We start from the raw sequence: 18,404 nt of genomic DNA on the forward strand, positions 1-18,404 counted from the left end.
ACTTCCTGTGAAGTGATTGATGTTCCCTTATTCCCTATGCCGTGCGCAGTGCCCTTCGAACTGAACATGTTCGCTACCTTCGGATTGGAATCTCACTTAAGATGGCGGAATACCCTGTGAAGTCCACTTCGCAGTCCACTTACGGTCAAATAGAACGCACCTCTAGAGCGACGTTGTTGATTGTTTGAGCATGTGACTGCGCGGTTCTCCTTGTTTTCTATTGTTATGCGCAGCATATTTCCCGCGTGCACAAACACAGTTAAAAGATGAAATTCAGGTCCTGCATTTATTAAGACAAACCTAGTAAAAACGAATGCAGTCTATACACTGACTTGGCAGCTCTGTGAAATGTAATACAACAGTGCCACCTACTGTCTAAATGCATTAACATTAAAAGTGTGAGGTGAAACTCTTTTGCATAGACATAAGTAAATGGGTTTGTCAATTAGCCTGAAATAAAAAAATTAAAAAAAATCAGATCTTGTGCATCCTCACATTGGAGTCCCGAGTTCATGTACAAAGTTTGGTTTCGATACGTGACAGAGTTCCTGAGATATGGACGACTTCCTGTTTGGCGACTACGCCGCCGATTTCGTTTGGCTGTGACGGGCAAACGCTTCCGAAAATCAAAATCCTTCTAGTAACTTTTGTGAAGCTTGGTCCAAGGATCATGTACGTCCAGTTTCGTGAAGTTCAGACCAAATTTGTTTCGCTCTCTGTTCAATCCACTATGGCGGACGAACGACATGGACTCGTGATGTCATCTCGTGATGTCAACTTACACCGGTACTGACCGTACGTTTTAAAGTTGGAACGGTGTCTCTGTCTCAAAGGGCCTAGGCGCAGGAGCTGGCCAAAAATTATCTCCCAGGAATAATAATAATAAGAAGAATAAGAAGAAAACTTAAGAAGAACAATAAGTGTGCTGCTTTCAGCAAGCACACTTAATTAAATTATATTGACCCAGCATACAATTTCCATTAAAGCTCAGGATGGACACATTCGACACATGCACACCTGAATTTTGCTAAAATGAGAAATTGTGATTTGGGGTTATTAAACATTATTGCATCAAAGTGAAAATCACAATTGACTCCACTACTCTTCACCACAATGGTAACCACACCATTCAATAACAGGAACTCCTCTAAATGTCCAACTGAACATTAAACATTAACATACACTAACATCTTTCCCTTTACTGAAAAACACAAATAAAATAACACTTAATCCCTAAATGTACTCATCTAATGCAGTCCCTTTCAAAGCATGCTGGGAACTACTGATCCACTGCCCAGGGCTGCATTTCTAAAAAGCGTTGTGAGCTAAGTAGATCGAAGAGACCATTGGTGGAAAAGGCTTTACGATCTACTTAGCCCCCGATGCTAAACGCAGCTGCTTGTACGCTCTATTCTGGGGCTTCTTTTTTCTGTTCCACAACTTTACTCACGAGTGAGTAAATTATTTCCATTTTGGGGTGTTCTATTTCTTTAAAATGACAATGGCTGATTGCAGCTCTTAAATCATTCTTTAGCTAAATGATTTCTCACCTCCTGCCCCCGGGGAAAGTCCACCAGCACCACCTGGCAGACCTCCAACTCCCCCTAAACCAGCTCCAATACCTGAGGAAATATGTAAACAATATGTAGCTGCTTGAGTAAATGACTTCCATTTCTGAATGGACTATTCCTTTAATATGAAAATGTTGTTTGCTGTTTTGGGGGATTACAAAAGAAAAGGCATCTTCACCTCCTGCCCCTGGGTAAAGTCCACCTGCACCACCCGGGAAAGCTCCAGCCCCACCTAAACCAGCTCCAGCACCTTCAGAAGTTTGCAGAGTGAACTTTTCATACTACATTCATATTACACAAATATGCACAAAATCTTAATATCTTTGTTCTGTGGATAGAGCTTAGGCCATGTGGCTATTAAAATAATTTAATAATGATTATTACCATATTTAGCAGCTTTGGCCTGTGCAGCAGAGACCCCTAAAGATCCCACACCTGCATACAGACACAGCAGATCAGCCACTGATCATGCATTTGCCATGCTTTGACTTCCATTGCTGAATGGACTATTCCTTTAATATGAAAATGTTGATTGCAGTTTCGTGGGATTACAAAAGAAAATGCATCTTCACCTCCTGCCCCTGGGTAAAGTCCACCAGCACCACCCGGGAAAGCTCCAGCCCCACCTAAACCAGCTCCAGCACCTTCAGAAGTTTGCAAAGGGTGAACGTTTCATATTACATTCATATTACACAAATATGCACAAAAATCTGAAGCAAATCTTAATATCTTTGTTCTGTGGATAGAACTTAGGTCATGTGGCGTTTAAAATAATTTAATAAATGATTCTTACCATATTTAGCAGCTTTGGCTTGTGCAGCAGAAACCCCTAAAGATCCCACACCTGCATACAGACACAACAGGTCAGCCACTGATCATGCATTTGTGTGTGTGTGTGTGTGCACTGTTTGCAGCCATGTAAAGTAACATAGTGAATTCAGTATCTTTGCAACTCTTCTAGGGTGAATATCATGAACTCAATAGCATGTGTGTGTGTGTTATATTTCACACACCATTTGAGTAAATAAGAAATGATTTTTTATATTAAAAGAAGGGTAGACTATTTTTTGTAAACATTTTTGTTATACTGATTGAAACTCTCTTTACACCCTGATAGCAATCAATAATAGAAGTAGTCTAAATATTAAAACATGTACATATATCTTTTGTGGAAGTCTCAGGACTAAAAAATGTTCAGCCTATCATTGCATTCAGTCCGAATACGATGTCATACCTGCCTGTCAACATATGTATTTCCATACCTCTGCACCTGCCAGCATCCAGGGCTTGACATTACATTTTTTGCTCAGCTGCCACTGTGGTTTTCTAAAGTTCCTAGCCATCGATACCATTGGGAAAAACTGCCATATAGATATTTTTTAATATTACCTCATAATTTGACAGCAGGTATACAGTATTTGCACTTTATGCACTTTGGGTGCGAGCACAAAATCTACGGGAATTAATAAAATGATGCGCAATAAGCGCAATCCCTCGCCGAAATTCAAGCCCTGTAAGACCAACACTATTCATCCAGAGCAAATTGCAAAGCGGGGTTGTGTGTCACTCGCTGTCGAAAAGAGATGAGAGAGAGAGAACGCGCTGCTGGTATTGTTAATCTATTCTGCCTAAGAGTTTCAGATATTTCAGTATCGATATCTATCGAAAAAGCATTATATATGACAACACTAGATTTCACTTAGTTTATTATTTCTGATGCCTTTTTAAAAGACTATAATTGAAAAATATAAAATCCAACCCGCAAAAGTGGCTAGTAGGAGTGGCTGTGTTACACAACACTGCTGAAATCTACCCGCATTTGGCGAGTGTTAATGTTAAGCCCTGCAGAGATCACACGCCATCAGCACGTTTCATGAGGCTTAGACAGACAGTCACCGAACACTGCAAACGAACAGCTGCAGCCTTTCACAGTTCCTCCTCAACTAAAACAATGAGCTTATGCTGCGTTCCGTAGCCGTAGCCGTAATTATGAAATGGCAACCCGTGACGTTCTACCTGGAGCTCAGACTCGGATATATGTGTTTCTCTGGCAAAACTTTCAACGCTGAAATTAATCTGCAGCAGTCAGGAGGTGCAAGTAGAGCTCTGTAAGTTGTTTATATTTATTATTATTGTAATGTTATGTGCTTTGAGACATGTGGAACAATGATTCAAATCTGATAGCTCTGACATAACACACCAGTCCCTGTTGGATAACCCGGCTTGGAGCCAGCTCCTGCTTTCCCACCGGGGAGTCCAGCACCTCCACCAAAGCCACCATAACCTTTGGTATACCAGGTGAGAATCAGCACACAAGCTAATACACATCATACACCAGGTATTTTGCACATGCATGTTCTCAAGGTTGCTACTGTATCCTACCGTATGGAAGTTTACCACCAGTGTAGGGCAAACCAGCACCTGTTGAGACAGGCAATGTACTTTGATATGTATCAAAATATACTAAAGATATACCAAAAATGATTTGTGTTATCAAGTATGTTTTTTTATGTATCAAAGCTATCCACAACAATAAAGCTTGCTATTAACTAACACATAACCAGTGTTTGAACAAAAAGTGCATTCAGATAAAATAATACATATAAAATTGCAAAAATGCAGATGATAAAGAAGCATCCAAATTATTTCTGTTGATGTAGGAGCTCACTTTTATACAACATATGAAGCGTTAAACCGTTCAAGTTGACCACACATTTTTATCAACACTGTATCCTGTTTTAATCAGAACAAATATGCAAGTTTGGAAAAAGCTATGTTCCACTAGAGGCTCACTATTAATACCGCAATCAATTTCTCCTAATTTTACTGGATGTATTCCTAATCCTTGATTAAGGCTGATAGCTCACCGATAAGAGAGACGTGAAAATATGTATTTCATTTCGGAAACATTTACGAAAATATATTTTAGATATGACTATGAAAACTATGCCAATGAACTTTGTCAAGGCATTTTCCCAAGTGAGGAGTCACTTCCCAGAGAGCACATAGTCAATCTGAGGTTAGTGCTCGAAACAAATTAATTGAGCTCTTCAACTGTTGAACCTCCATATAGGAGAAATCACACAAAGTTTCTGTGCACCGGAGAGCAATCTACTACATAAACGGATGACTAGCAATGCAAGTCTAAGCAGTGATCCAATATAGCTGGGTTTCATCTAGAGCGTTGATGAAAGACATTCTTGCTTATTTCTATAGCAACCTCATATTGCATTGCTTAATAGCTGTAAAACCACAAATGCAATCAGTCAGCAAATGCTTCTTTTCGGGGGTGGTAAAGCTGGGCTGAGCTGATTTGTGCAGTCTGATTAAAAGAATCCGGAATTTCACCTGGGGATTTGGGAGATTTCAGAGGGTATCCGTGAAAAACTCCTTGTTGCAGTGGTCCACCATATCCACGCCCACCTATGACAGACAAAATAAACTTCTAGTGTAGATCCTGTCAGATTTGCAAACACTTCTTTACAAATCCATCTTCCACACTTTCCAGATATAATTATTCTATTTATAATGGTTGCTGTATGCTCATGTACTAACCAGCACCTGGTACCAGACCCTGCCCAGCACCACCAGCAGCTATGGGAAAGATTCAGTCAGTCATATAGATATCATATAGTTTATTTTTACAATGACAGATGTCATTTTCATTTAGAGTTTACCTGATTTAGGCTTGAGTCCACTTCCTGTGGCTACACCAGGAAGAACACCCCGTCCATTGAAGCCTGTAGTCATGTAAATCCAAGTGATCAAGAACAAACTGAGGCCATGTGTGCAATTTTAATTTGGTGTTTTTTCCAAATAACTGAATAGGTGGCCTGCACGAAATCTGCGACCTCAGAAAGCTCCACAGATGTTTGCAGAAATTGTTCAAGTTCGGCACATTTGTTTATGAGATGTCTTGGCTAATTTGATAATGGACCAATAACGCAAGTATGTGAATGCAATGCTTCTAACCGCACAATATGCACCATTTCTATGTGGGCATTAGAATAAACTGTCTTCTGTGGTCTGTTTTCTCCTTTAGGTCAACTGCTGTCATGGAGGAGCAACTGAGGTCTGAGGTCAGTCTTTCTGAGCAAGTCAAGTTAAATGGAGCTGTATTTAGCTAGCTACCTGAAAAATCCTAGCTACCTACTTTAAAGGTAACTATATCGCCCTTTTGAGTGTGCCAAGAATTTGTTGGTTTGCATACTTGCATATAATGTTTCTGGCCTAGAAGTGTAGTTTCTGCAGCTCTGTTGAACATATTTCAGTGTGCCATGTGTAGATCCATTTCACAGAATTCGGCATATGTTCCCCACAATCAGCACAGAAAATGTGAAAAATGTTTGCAGATTCCTTGTGGGCCTGGTGGTCAAATTATAGTACATAAACAGAGGAAAAGAACAAACCTTGTCCAGGAACAAGTCCTCCTTGATACGGACCAGGCACTCCCACTCCTGCAAAAATCAAGATTGAAAAGCTGATCTATAATCGTGCATATTTACATTTATATATGCAACTTCACACTCCCACGCTTACCTGGCACTGGAGCTTTTCCAGGTTTTGCTGCTTTCCCTCCAGGTCCAACCCCACCAGGGCCCAGTCCTTGTACACCAGTCTGAGGAATGCCAAGGCCTAACAAGCAATACAAAGACAAGACCATCATAGACTGGACTATCACTGCTAGCTATAATCATTCAAATGCACTCATGCAGAGGACGATGCCAGTAATAGCTAAATATACATTCACTGCACCTGGGAGACCAGTACCAGTTCCTCCTACACCTGGCCCTGAACAAACATAAACACACACATTTATAGTCACATCATTACACACATTGAGTGCAAAGCTAGACTGCAGATATTCCATGTGATTCCTCAGTGATTTAATTTGCTTCACTTGCTCCGTCCCTCTGACATGAAACAAGTCATCTTATCTGATTTCAGTGCCTGGAAGCTGATGTTTCAGGCTGTTCATTTATTTGTTTAACCCTTTTCCAACCGATATCAAACACAGAGGAACAGACACTGCATGCTGCTTTTAGATTGTGCCAAGGACAAGCTGAAGTAATGTGCTGGCCTTCATTCCACGGACACCACCAGCGGGGTCCCAGAGGGGACACGTTTGTTGATTTGGCTCATGATCTAAGGCTCCTTCATTCAAGTTCAAGCCAACTGGAGTACCATGAAAAGAGTCTCAGCCGTGTTATATGTAGTTATATGTAAAATGTGTTAAAAAGGGACCTGTATGTTTGTACTGTATGAATAGTTCTTCTGAGAATGAGGTCAGTTCTCCACCTACTTTTTCCATTTTAGATCTTCTCTAAAGATGCTTGCCTAAAAGAAGTTTAATTTACAATGTGTTTGTACAATGAAAACGATGGAAACTCAAAGACATATATTACCGCCTTTAGGGGGCTTTACACCAGCACCTGAAACAAGAAAATCAGACTTAGAAGAGAGCTGTGCATTTTGTGTTACTTAGCCACTGAGAAAATCAAATGAATCAATAGACTTGAATGAACAGCACCTCCAGGTAGACCTCCTCCAGGTAGACCTCCTCCAGGTAGACCTCCACCTGGTAGTCCAGTTCCTAAAGAGAAAGCCTAATGGTTATTATGTAATTACTTGACTGTACATGTGTTAACTGACTATTCACTGGACGAGCACCTGATTTAGCCGGTTTCAGACCTCCAGCCATTGGGTAGAATCTTCCAGCACCACCATATCCACCATAAGCCCCAAAACCACCTACAGTACGAAGGACATATAGCAACAAATTTAGAAAACCCGTATGCAAGGCATGGACATTTATAGTCAATTAGTTTGTAGTGTAAGGAAAAATAAGTAAATAAATAAATCAAGTTTAAGTTTAGTTCTGGCAGGTCATGTCAGCCTAGTTTGCATCAGCTGACTCTCAGGAATCTGCCTATAGGAATACGATGCCTACCACAGCATCCCAATTTAAGGTCCATTCAGTATTATAAGCAGCTAATATAAGCAAATTACCCTCCTCCAACTTTAATACATCAACTAACCCTTATTATTTTTCAACTACATGTCAACTAACTCTATAGACTGTTAGGTTTTGGTTAGTAGAATAAGTTGACAAGTACTTGCAAAGTTACTTATAGTCAGTAGAATGTCTGTTTGGGAGCATCACAATAAAGTGTTAGCAGATATTAAGACAGTCTACTAATACTCCAATGACTGCTAGTTGACGTAGTTAATGTCAACTACATGAAGCTACTTGTAGATAGTACAATGTCTAAAGTGGACAATCAAAGTAAAAGTGTAACTGAAGTAATATCTAATAGGAAGAATATGACATATGAATGATTATGAATTATGATGATCTGATCCAAACCCCAAATAGCCTGGGCTATTGGGTGATTTGGTAACTGGGAGGGGCTGGATGGGAAAGAATGAAGAAAGAGGGAAAGAATAAATGAAAAGAAAGTCAAGATGGAAAGTGAGGTCTCAGAGGCTACAGTGGATCTTGGCTAAATAAATGAGGAGTTAGGCTTCATTGAAAATTATTGCTACATTGTCCTCCTTCAACACGGAAACCCTAAACAAATGAGGTCACAAAGTTTGCATTCTTATTTTATGGTAGAGGGAGGAATACAGGAATGGAAAGGATGTGCAGCAAAATGCTTTGCTTGTCAGTCTTTATTTTGCCTGGTTGCCATTATAAATCTGAGAGTAGCTTTAAGATACCCCTAAATCCTGGTATTCCAACATCTCACACAAGAGAAAAAAAGATTAAATTTATCACAGCACTGACGGAAAACAGAGGTCACATACTCTTGCTCTCCTAGCACAGTTAATTCGTTTGCTGAGGGTCATGGACAACAGATCATTAACTTGGGAAAAAGCCACATCTCTCCACAGAACATTGCCACAGTTGTAGAGAGCTGGAGATGTAACCATATTTTGGCTTGTTATAGACTGTTAAACTGCTTGTCTACATTTGGCTCCTACCTTTTGCAATTCTTTTGGATCAGTTAAAATGTCTAGCATCCACAGTCTGTTCACAGATGGTTTCACAAATGTCAAGAAGTTACTAAATCCACTGGTTCCAATGTGATTTACTAAATATGTGCAGAGGCCTTTAAAGAGGCCTTTAAAACCCTCAGATGCTACTCTAGGTTTTGTGACCTCCTAAAATGTCATGTTTTGCTCTTTGAGTGATTCTTGTTTGGACAACCACTCCTAGACAGAGAAACAGTGGTGTTGAAATTCTGAATTTCTTCAGTTAGAACAGTATCTGTCTGATTGGTGGCCCTTTGTTTGTTTTTTGTTTGGTTTTCACATTGAAAAGCATCAACAACAAAAAAAAATTCTGGAAATCTACAGAGTGATGACTGGTTTCTGTGATTACGACAACTCTACTATTGTCAGACACATTCAGTCTTTTGTTCGTTAAGTTTCACTATCATGGACTTCCTGTGTTCTTTCTCTCATTTGTTGCTATTGTAATTCATTTAATCATCGCACCTGCTAGTCATTTTAGTTCATTATCTGTGTATATTTAGGGGCTGTTTACACGACACCGTTTTCAACTAAAAGCGTAAAACTTTTTATGGTTTTGGCCGTTCATTTACACGACAACAGCGTTTTGGGTGCCTAAAAACGCAAACTTAGTTTTTGAAAACGGTCTCCGTGTAAACAACAAAAACACGCCTGACGTCATGCACATGTGTATTATGTGTTCAGTCTATAGTGTTTCATCTCCATCTAATGGCCTGGCAGCAGAATACAACGTTTTTAGTCTTTTTCGGGGATCCGTGTGAATGAGGATCGTTTTGACAATGGTGTCGTCTGTACGTGGAAAACTCAAAGGAAAAACTTCTCTGTTTTAAGCGTATCTTTGTCGTGTAAACATACCCTAAATTCCTTGATTTCTCTGCCGTAGCTGTTGGTTATTATTCTTAACTTCTTCTGTGGACTTTATTCACTGAGATCGTGACAGCCATGCTGTTCAGGCTTGAATAAGATTTCCCCAAGAAATAGGCAAGAAAACCTGGTCTCCATGATTCTTATTCTTTCTGACAACAAAGCACTTGAACACAACAAATTTGCCAAAATTAAAAAAAAATTGTGCATTGGTTGTTTGGATACTTTATCTAGACAAAAATCCCAAGAATAGTGATGTAAAGTCCGATTCATTTCCGTGAACTGGTTCTTTCGGACAGTTCGTTTCAATGAACCGGTTCAAAAACCGATTCATCGGTTCCTTATGTCAACAAGCAATGTTGGCACTACGCATTTATTTTCTAACAACTCAGTGCCATGTTATATCAATGAAACAATCAAATAAAGTAATTTGTGTCAATGCATATTGAAAAATTATTTGTGTGAATGCATATTGCTGATTATTGCCTTTCATTCTCTTAAGTTAATGGTGTTTGTGATCACAGTTTCATTTGCGGATCCTTTATGTTGATATGACTGATCAATATTGAGTAGCCTAAATCTTGGATACGTTTTTTTCTTTAAGTTTTGCATCAAAAGCATACATTACAGACATGCATAAACGTGGATATGTTCTACATGTCTAAAGTATATAGAAAGAATAAACCTATATACTTTTTTAAACTTCTTGATTTCGCTTAACTTAAAATATTATCTGAATGCACAACAAACTATTGTAAAATGTATTTACATCTCTCGACAGAAAAGTTTTTGCAGGTTTTAATAAAATGTTATTTAATAACAATAGTCATAACAAGCATATTTCCAGTACATGCCTCAGGCTTGCATAGTATTGCCAATTCACTCATCAGACTCCTAGGCAATCCTCTGCAAACTTTGACAATTGGTTGAACCGGCTCATTTGGTTCTTTTTGAGTCGGACGTGCTACTTCGGCTTGTGCGCCTTGCGTCATCAACCCGGAACTAAAATTCGATTCAGTTCAATAAAAGAACCGGCTCAACCTGTTACTTCCTATGAACCAGTTCAAAAGAAAGATTCCTTCAAGAACCGAACATTGCTACTCAAGAATGCAGAAAACTATTAAAGGTTCACACATTTTCTTTCACAATTATACTTATTAAAATGTCTACACCCATTTCTTCCATTAGTTGCAGAATGGAATCAATGAACAATCAACTGAAAAACTGACACTGCTGTGCAAGTATTTGAATGAGTGCTTTCCCAGACAGTCTAATATTGTGGTGGCAATTATTTCCAACACAGGCTCATTGGAAAAATTTTCTTCTACCTACATTTTTGCAGAACTTGAAAGTGTACCTATACATGGAAATCAGTGTGGTTTCCAGTGCAGCTTCCAACTTCTATTTCTTTTCGCACAATTAAGAATAAGTTGTAAAATTGGCCAGACTTTATGCCAAAATTTGGACTATGTCCTACTAGCAGGTCTAAATTCACAGATGTTTATATGGTTGTCAATTAATATGGTTGTCAAAACATTTTTTTTTTTTTTTTCTAATTATTGGAAACTGACAGAATATCCTAAATACATTTTAGCTTTGATAAGATTTCCCCAAGGAATAAGCAAAAATGGTATCCTCCACTAATCATATTCTTTCTGACAACAAAGCCTTTGCATGTGACAAATTTGTAATTATTAATATGAAAATAATAAGTAAAATACCAAATAGCACCGTCATTTCATTTTGCAGAGATGACACCACATGCATGAAAAAATATGACTAGTCACTGGTCGGTAGGCTGGACATAAATAAGTGGACAGTTCTAGGCCAGAATAAACTGTAAAATGGGCCAAAAGCTAGGCCATGTGACACTGCAGTAAATCCTACTAGCAAATCAAAACTCAGACCCGAAAAAATGTGGAATGGTCTTGGACTAACTGTGGCTAATGTCTGTTTGTTAATTATTATCTCAAATATTTAGCTGAACCTGTTGATCCATTAGTTTCTTAGTGCATATAATCTTCACTAATATATCAGTCAGAGCATCTCTCAGACGTGTGGATCAGACACCCAGACAGGTGCGTCTGCCATTAGTTAATGATGCACTCCCCTGGTTTCCCGGTGTCAGACACCAAACCTCCCTCAAGCACTATGAGCACTGCTTAGGCAAGGCAACTATTCCTGATGAATGTGAAGACTGTCCAAGTGCAGCTGGAATATATAACTGTTAACTTACTCTCCATATTTCCAAAAAGCCCAGAGTGCATGAGGTTATCGAAATATAACTCTGTCCACTCAAAAACTTAAAGAGGACAGAAGAAGCAGCATATACGTTTTTTGAATGGATAGTAGAGCAAACCACCACTGAATGTTTAAGCTGGATGCTATTTGTCAAAGACAATAACCCGTATAGGTGACGATGTTAGATGGGAGGGACTTAGAATAAATTAAGTTTCAGTTATTGTGGCGTATTGTCCAGGGTTAGATAAGGTTTAGGGTTAGCCTACACCAAAAATGGGACTGCCTTGGTTCCTCCAGAGTTTTGGTACTTTTTTTGGAAGTGCCAACTCATTAGTAATGTCAGACACATACACACAATGTTAATGTGTTCATTTTTCATCTGCACCAACCATGAACCTATCTGATTCACTAATTAATCATGCACCATACTGATTTATGCTTATTTGCCAAATTACCATTAATTACACACACATGCAAAAACCCACACAAACGTTCACATGCCACAGAAATAGCTATAATGCTGATCTAAAACAGTGGAGCTGGATACATTACAGCTAGCCTGGCTGCAACTAGATTTGATATGTCTTTTTTTATAAAAACTGGCACAAAGTATATTTTTCTTGTTGAAGAAAGTCAATTAATTTAATTTAATTTAATTTAAACAAAAATATATAGATTTAATCAAAACAAAAATTCTCATTTAAGAAATAATATGTAGTATAAATGATTTATTTTCTCCAATCAAATAGATATAGATTTAATTAAACAATTGTTTCTCATTTTATAAAATAAATATTTAATAAAAATGATTTGTTTTGAACAAACAAAAAGATATGAATTTAATAAAACATGATTCCAAATAAGAAACATTACCTAATATTTAATCTTACCAGAATCTAATAAATTTTCATTACATCGATATTTATTAACTTATTATACATTACTTCCACACATCCACAATTTCAGTACTCAAGTGTCAGATTTTTTACTTTTAAGAGCTGGCAAACATTGACACCCAGACAACATTAGACCCAGATAGCAAGCCACAATCGAAACAATGTTAAATCACTGTTAATGTGTCGATGTTAACTGCATTGAATCAGCATCAAAAAATGTTGAAATTTCATCCAAAAATCAATGGTAATGGAAAGTTACAATGTGATGTTGGTTCAACATCATGCTTGCACTCTCAGAAAATTAAACAACAATTACAACTACAACTTAAAACCACACAGCCTGAAATCAAATAAAAGACAATACATCTCTCAAGCTCTCAGCAGAAGTTTTAAGAATTAACAGAGGTTTAGATTTTGATGTTTTCTTGAAAATGTTTGGTGATCACCATTATGGTGATCAGTGTTCCTTTAGTTGGGCAGTTTGACTCTTAGTATTTTATATCAGTTTGTGGTCTTTTCCAAAACACATAATTTGTCACCATTTTGCATCATAAAATAGAAGAAATCACTAATCTTATCTCTGATCAAAAGTTGTTATTAATAGATTGTGTTCACCAATAGTACTTTCTTGCCACAGATCAGACATTCTGAGTTTAGATTTTTTTAAATGAATTATGTGAAATTTTCTTTAGACACACACACAGACATCAAGTATCAGTGTATGATTCTCAACAATGGTGACATGTTTCATGTTGCAATGCATGCTGGAAGCCACCATAGTATAAAACTCATTGCTCCCAGCATGCATTGCGGCATAAAGCATGTCACCATTGTTGAGATTCCTATGCTGATTCTTGATGTCTGTGTGTGTGTCTAAAGAAAATTCCCTGCAATATCTTTAAAGATCAAAATTGTTTGATCTGTGTCAAGAAAGCTGAAAATAATTTATTGATAATAATGAACCCCTTTTGGTTAAGGATAAGATTATTGAACTATTCTACTTTATAATGATGAAAACTATATCACCTGATCATCTTTGTTTCTGGTTCCCTTTGCAACAAATTATGTGTTTTGGTAAACACTATTACAAAGGCCACTTACATAAAAAGTCAAAGAGTCAGCTGCCTAACTAAATGAAACACCAATCACCATAATGGTGACCAAACATTCTCATGAAATAGTTTTCATAGATGGAAAATATTGTTTAGGGAAAGATATATATTTTTCATTGACTAAAGTTATAAAATATAGATGTGAACCATTACCCTAAATCTTTTTAATTGGATGAATGAAAAAAAAAAAATGAAAAAAAAAGGGAATTGCAGAACTTTGAATGTATATGGATAATGTATGTGAATTCATTTCCATTGGTTTCTGAGAAAATCGATAAGTCATTTGTTATATAGACATGTTATAAGGTACTATTCACCAGTCTTGCAGACGGTGGAAAGAAGTCATTTCATCATAAAAGATGGAAAATGTAATCCAGTACTCTCTCCTTTGATGTCTGAATGATTTCTTTCAAGCAAGACTTGGGTACTGACAACTAGACAGGGCACTATTTGGTGATTGTAATTGTCTGGTCCTTGTTTAGATTTAGCAAGTATGAAATGATCAAGACAGCAGCATGCCTTCAGTTTTCAAAGCATGTGGCCGTCCAACCTGTCTAGGTTTGTAGTGCTGTGTGCCAATATGTGAATGACAGGTGTAAAGACATTTCATATGAGAAAGAATAATTCATCAATGATTTCTTTTTAATACAAAACACCATTTGGGCAGAGTCCACATGAGCGTCGGATTGTTAAAAGCAGCAGATAGATAGGAGTAAGGAGCAGAAGCAAAGTTTAATCTACACCCACAAACCCCCTCCAACCCTCCACTCGTTCTCGCTGGAGCAGCTGGACAAGCCTGAAGATTTAATTTAAGAGAGCAGAGAATTCCGTGGCCCTCGTCCATGTAACTGACGGCAACTGCAGTGAACCGACTACAGCATCCTGGAATTCAAATGGCACGGAATTCTTGCGAGATTATTGGAAGGATCTCAGACCCAGTCATTTCCACTGACCTGTGAGCCTGGTATCCCTTGTGAACCCTACAAACAAGTAAATGGCCAGTTACCAAATTAAAGGAAGAAAAAATAAAGGCTTACATAGTCCTTTCCTTTTCACATGACAAAAAAACAAAAACAGAAAAACAGACAGTTCTTCTGTTAGAGGGTCCAAGGATGACATCAACAACCGCATGCTGGCTCATTCACATTCATTGGCGATTGTCAGACAGTCTCTAGATCTTCTTGTTCAGAACCATGAAAACTTGCATTCTATGGGCATTCCTATACTGCTAAAATAAGTCAAAATATTGCTACTTCCCTTCAACAAGGAGCTGTTTCAATTTCTGAACAGATTCTTCAACTTCACTTAATGTTCTGTAGATATGAAATGTTTTGAGCAAGCTGTGATTGGATCTGGTTCATAGGCCATTCGAGGTGAACCCCTGGAAGGTCAGATCACCTAAAGAGAGCTATTCTCAACCAGTGTTTTAATACACACTTGTAGAAGCAAGTTGTGATGCGTTAACACACAATCATTTAGTGTCAACCCAACATGACTCTAGGCATTGTTCCAAGACCGAGTGACATTGAGATTCCACAACTATTTCCAGCCTTTGGACTCCAAAATAAAATAGACATCATAAGGACATCAACACTACGAGCAACATACCGAACTATAAAACACTCACCCCATGTGTTCTGATACCAGAAGTGTTTTATTTCAAACCTATGGTATTTTCCTGTGAGCGACTGGCACTGCTATGGAGACTTCTAAACATCGATCACTGTATTTGACTCTTTAGACTCTTTTTTTTTTTTTTTTTTTTTTATTTTCTTCTCATTGTGCAGAATTTTGCAATTAATTCAGCTTAATCTACAAACACTAATCTAACGTTGTTTTGTAGACATTTTCAGTGGTAAATGTACTATCTACTTTACCCTATAAAGTATGAAAATCTCTGATTGCCGTAAACTCTCTATCCAACCAAAAGCAACAGCGTCATTATTATATAGGCATACCATACGTAACCATGACTGCTGTTTCATTTAGTTTGCATACTCTGTTTTGATGTTTTCATACTTGCATCTGTCGAACCACCTATGTCACATAGTGTATTGATTTTCATGCACAATCGAGTGAAAATGAGACATGTCATGACAACAGCAAAACAGCGATCAAAGGAAACGATCCATTGCAACAATTCCAGCCATATCTGCTACTGAACCTTTTTTTTCTTTTTGTTTTGTTTACTGTCATTCATTTTAAATTGCAACTGCATGTCTCATGAACTTTGACTATATGGTGAATGTGATTTCACAGTACAACATGTTCCTGGATCAACATCTTAGCTGATTCTGGAACAACATCCCAGTCAACCAATCAGATTTGAGGGAAAAGTTTACAGTTTAGGTTTAGGCTTACAGTTAAGGTGCTTCTACATCAGTGTCATTTATCTATCAGTTCCCTCTGATTTAAGGGATAAGTTATGTGTAGGGTTAGGCTTAGGGGTAGGGTTAGGACTAACATTTTCAGACAGGAATGTTGTTCCAGGATCAACAAAATATGCTGAACCAGGAACATGTCTTACTTGGCAAAATCACGGAGACCATGGGGGTATGGTAGCTACCCTAATTTGTTGTTTGGTGGATGTATATGACTTCATCTTCAGCTGTATAGTTTAAATCATGGTGACAGCCAAACGCTGACATTGTGGCTTCATTTCAAGACATCATTTGTCACAAACAGAAAGACATGCTTATGAAATGTTTACGTTTTATGACAGAGTGCACTGGGGTGAAACGCTCGAACATGAACATATCACTCCCGGATGGGTTTACAGTGCAGTCTGAGCTGGCACAGACCAACTGATCATTTATTTCCATTATTTATCACAAAGGACAGTATTGTGCAAATCAAAGTCGAAAATGTCAATGCAAGAGCCAACTGTGGCGGTCTGATCAGTTGGCGATGCGTGAAACATGTCCCAGATGGCTCACATATGCATGAGGTTTGTGCATGTTGAATACTTTTCTGACAAGTCAGGGCTGAGATATGATATGACCAATAAACAGAGATCACATGATCTCTCCACTCTTGCTCCTCACGAGAACCAGGGGCGTCAAAGTACTTTCATGTAACAAGAAAGTTAGTTATGTGATTTAATTATTTTCTTTTTAACGTGTTAATAAATTTAGTCAGTGTTGTGGAGTAACTAATTAGATGTAACTGAGTTAGGTAATTTAATTACAAAATAACTGTAACTGTAATCTGTTACAGTTACTGAGAAAAAAAATGTAGTTAAATTACAGTTACTTATGAAAATGTTAACGATTACAAAGAGGGTTACATCTGAATACTTTCTGTAAAAAGCTAGAACATGTTGAATTAATTTGTTGCTTTGCCTGATTTTGATGTGCACGATGCCATCTGCCATTGAAAGGCTGTTTAGTAAAGCAATGCTATTTTGATGCTTTTGCTTGGTTATCTTTGACTGGTTATCACATTTGCCAATTACATCAATCCACACTGCCGCTGAAAGCTTTAGGATACAACCTGTCTGAAAGTTGCCACCATGGTGAGGGATAAAAATGCGTTCCAGTGCTGGAAATAGCTATGCAAAGATTTGATTTCAAAAACAGTATATTAAACTATTTCTTATTATGATTTTAAATCTGTATTTAACCTCAGAACGATCTCAAAGTAAAAAGAATTGCTTAAGTCTGATTTTGTGATAGCTGTGCTTTAAAATTAAATTATTATAATCTTAATTCAAGTGATGAAGCATTTTCATCATGATGAAGTAGTACTTTAAGGTTAACCCTGCCTGGTTGAAATGTTTGAAAATGATTAACCGTTCAAAAAAATGTGTTAGAAATTTTAAAAAAAGTAATCAAAAAGTAATCAAATGTAATCAGTTACATTACTTTAATAAAGTAATTGAAATGTTACACTACTTATTAGATTTTAAATAAGGTAATTTGTAATCTGTTACCAATTACATTTCCAAAGTAACCTTCCCACAACACTGAACACAATTAACTCCAATAAGCTCCACGAAGCGAGAGAGGGTGGCTGACCTGGGATGGTCCACATGCAAGCCAATCCTATGATCAGCCAATCATTCGTTCAAGTGCTTTTAACCATTCCAGCGTGATAAGACGCTAAAGAGAACTTAATTCATACAGGCATGAAACGGTTTCTAGAACAAGAAAACATTTATGGTTGGGGTTTGCTATTGGTGGATCTCATGTGAGTGACAAATTGCCCCGCCCTCGCACCAGTAAACACACCATCAAAGAAGAGAAGAGATGTGACTGCAAGATTGAGGGAATGTTCATTTGATTCAAGATTATGAGGGCGCATTAATTTAAAACAATAATGATACGCACAGATAAATACTTCAGAAAAAACACTGCAACATTCCATTAAAAAAATACGAATTTTTATTTCATGGTGACTTTAATGTTAATCATAAAGCCAAGGAAAAAAGAGAAAATCACTCACTGCTCTTGACTGAATGACTTTTATAGCTTTAATAAGGTTTCATCTCAAATTAATGTATACAGAGAAAACTATGCTGTGTTGTTTTACATTTGATTTAGTATCAATTTCTGTAACTTAACTTTTTTTAGTACTTCTCACCTGAAAGAAATACTTTGTTCTTTGTTCTTTGTTGTATTGTGTTTATTTTTGCAATTGCTTGTAATTTGTTTATTTTATTTCATTTTATTACTACTGACTATTTA

At 37.5% G+C, this 18,404-nt stretch overlaps 1 protein-coding gene across 6 annotated transcripts in view; it reads right to left on the reverse strand.

The window, feature by feature from the left end:
- The window catches only part of elna (elastin a), a 75,625-nt gene that overhangs the window by 29,408 nt on the left and 27,813 nt on the right, over nt 1-18,404 (reverse strand). For 5 of the 6 annotated variants that reach the window (XM_084125789.1, XM_084125787.1, XM_084125785.1 and 2 more), the window contains exons 5-20: nt 7,242-7,322; nt 7,102-7,164; nt 6,977-7,003; nt 6,327-6,362; nt 6,111-6,206; nt 5,981-6,028; nt 5,249-5,311; nt 5,127-5,165; nt 4,920-4,994; nt 3,954-3,992; nt 3,772-3,855; nt 2,365-2,415; nt 2,144-2,215; nt 1,956-2,006; nt 1,750-1,821; nt 1,551-1,622 (exon numbers count right to left, since the gene is read on the reverse strand). In XM_084125789.1, the coding sequence (XP_083981915.1) occupies nt 1,551-1,622; nt 1,750-1,821; nt 1,956-2,006; nt 2,144-2,215; nt 2,365-2,415; nt 3,772-3,855; nt 3,954-3,992; nt 4,920-4,994; nt 5,127-5,165; nt 5,249-5,311; nt 5,981-6,028; nt 6,111-6,206; nt 6,327-6,362; nt 6,977-7,003; nt 7,102-7,164; nt 7,242-7,322 (969 nt within the window). The remainder of the gene's footprint in view (nt 1-1,550; nt 1,623-1,749; nt 1,822-1,955; nt 2,007-2,143; nt 2,216-2,364; nt 2,416-3,771; nt 3,856-3,953; nt 3,993-4,919; nt 4,995-5,126; nt 5,166-5,248; nt 5,312-5,980; nt 6,029-6,110; nt 6,207-6,326; nt 6,363-6,976; nt 7,004-7,101; nt 7,165-7,241; nt 7,323-18,404) is intronic. The other variant, XM_084125790.1, reaches the window with a different exon arrangement.

Source organism: Abramis brama, assembly GCF_963993115.1.
Source record: "Abramis brama genome assembly, chromosome: 10".
Lineage (NCBI taxonomy): Eukaryota > Metazoa > Chordata > Actinopteri > Cypriniformes > Leuciscidae > Abramis > Abramis brama.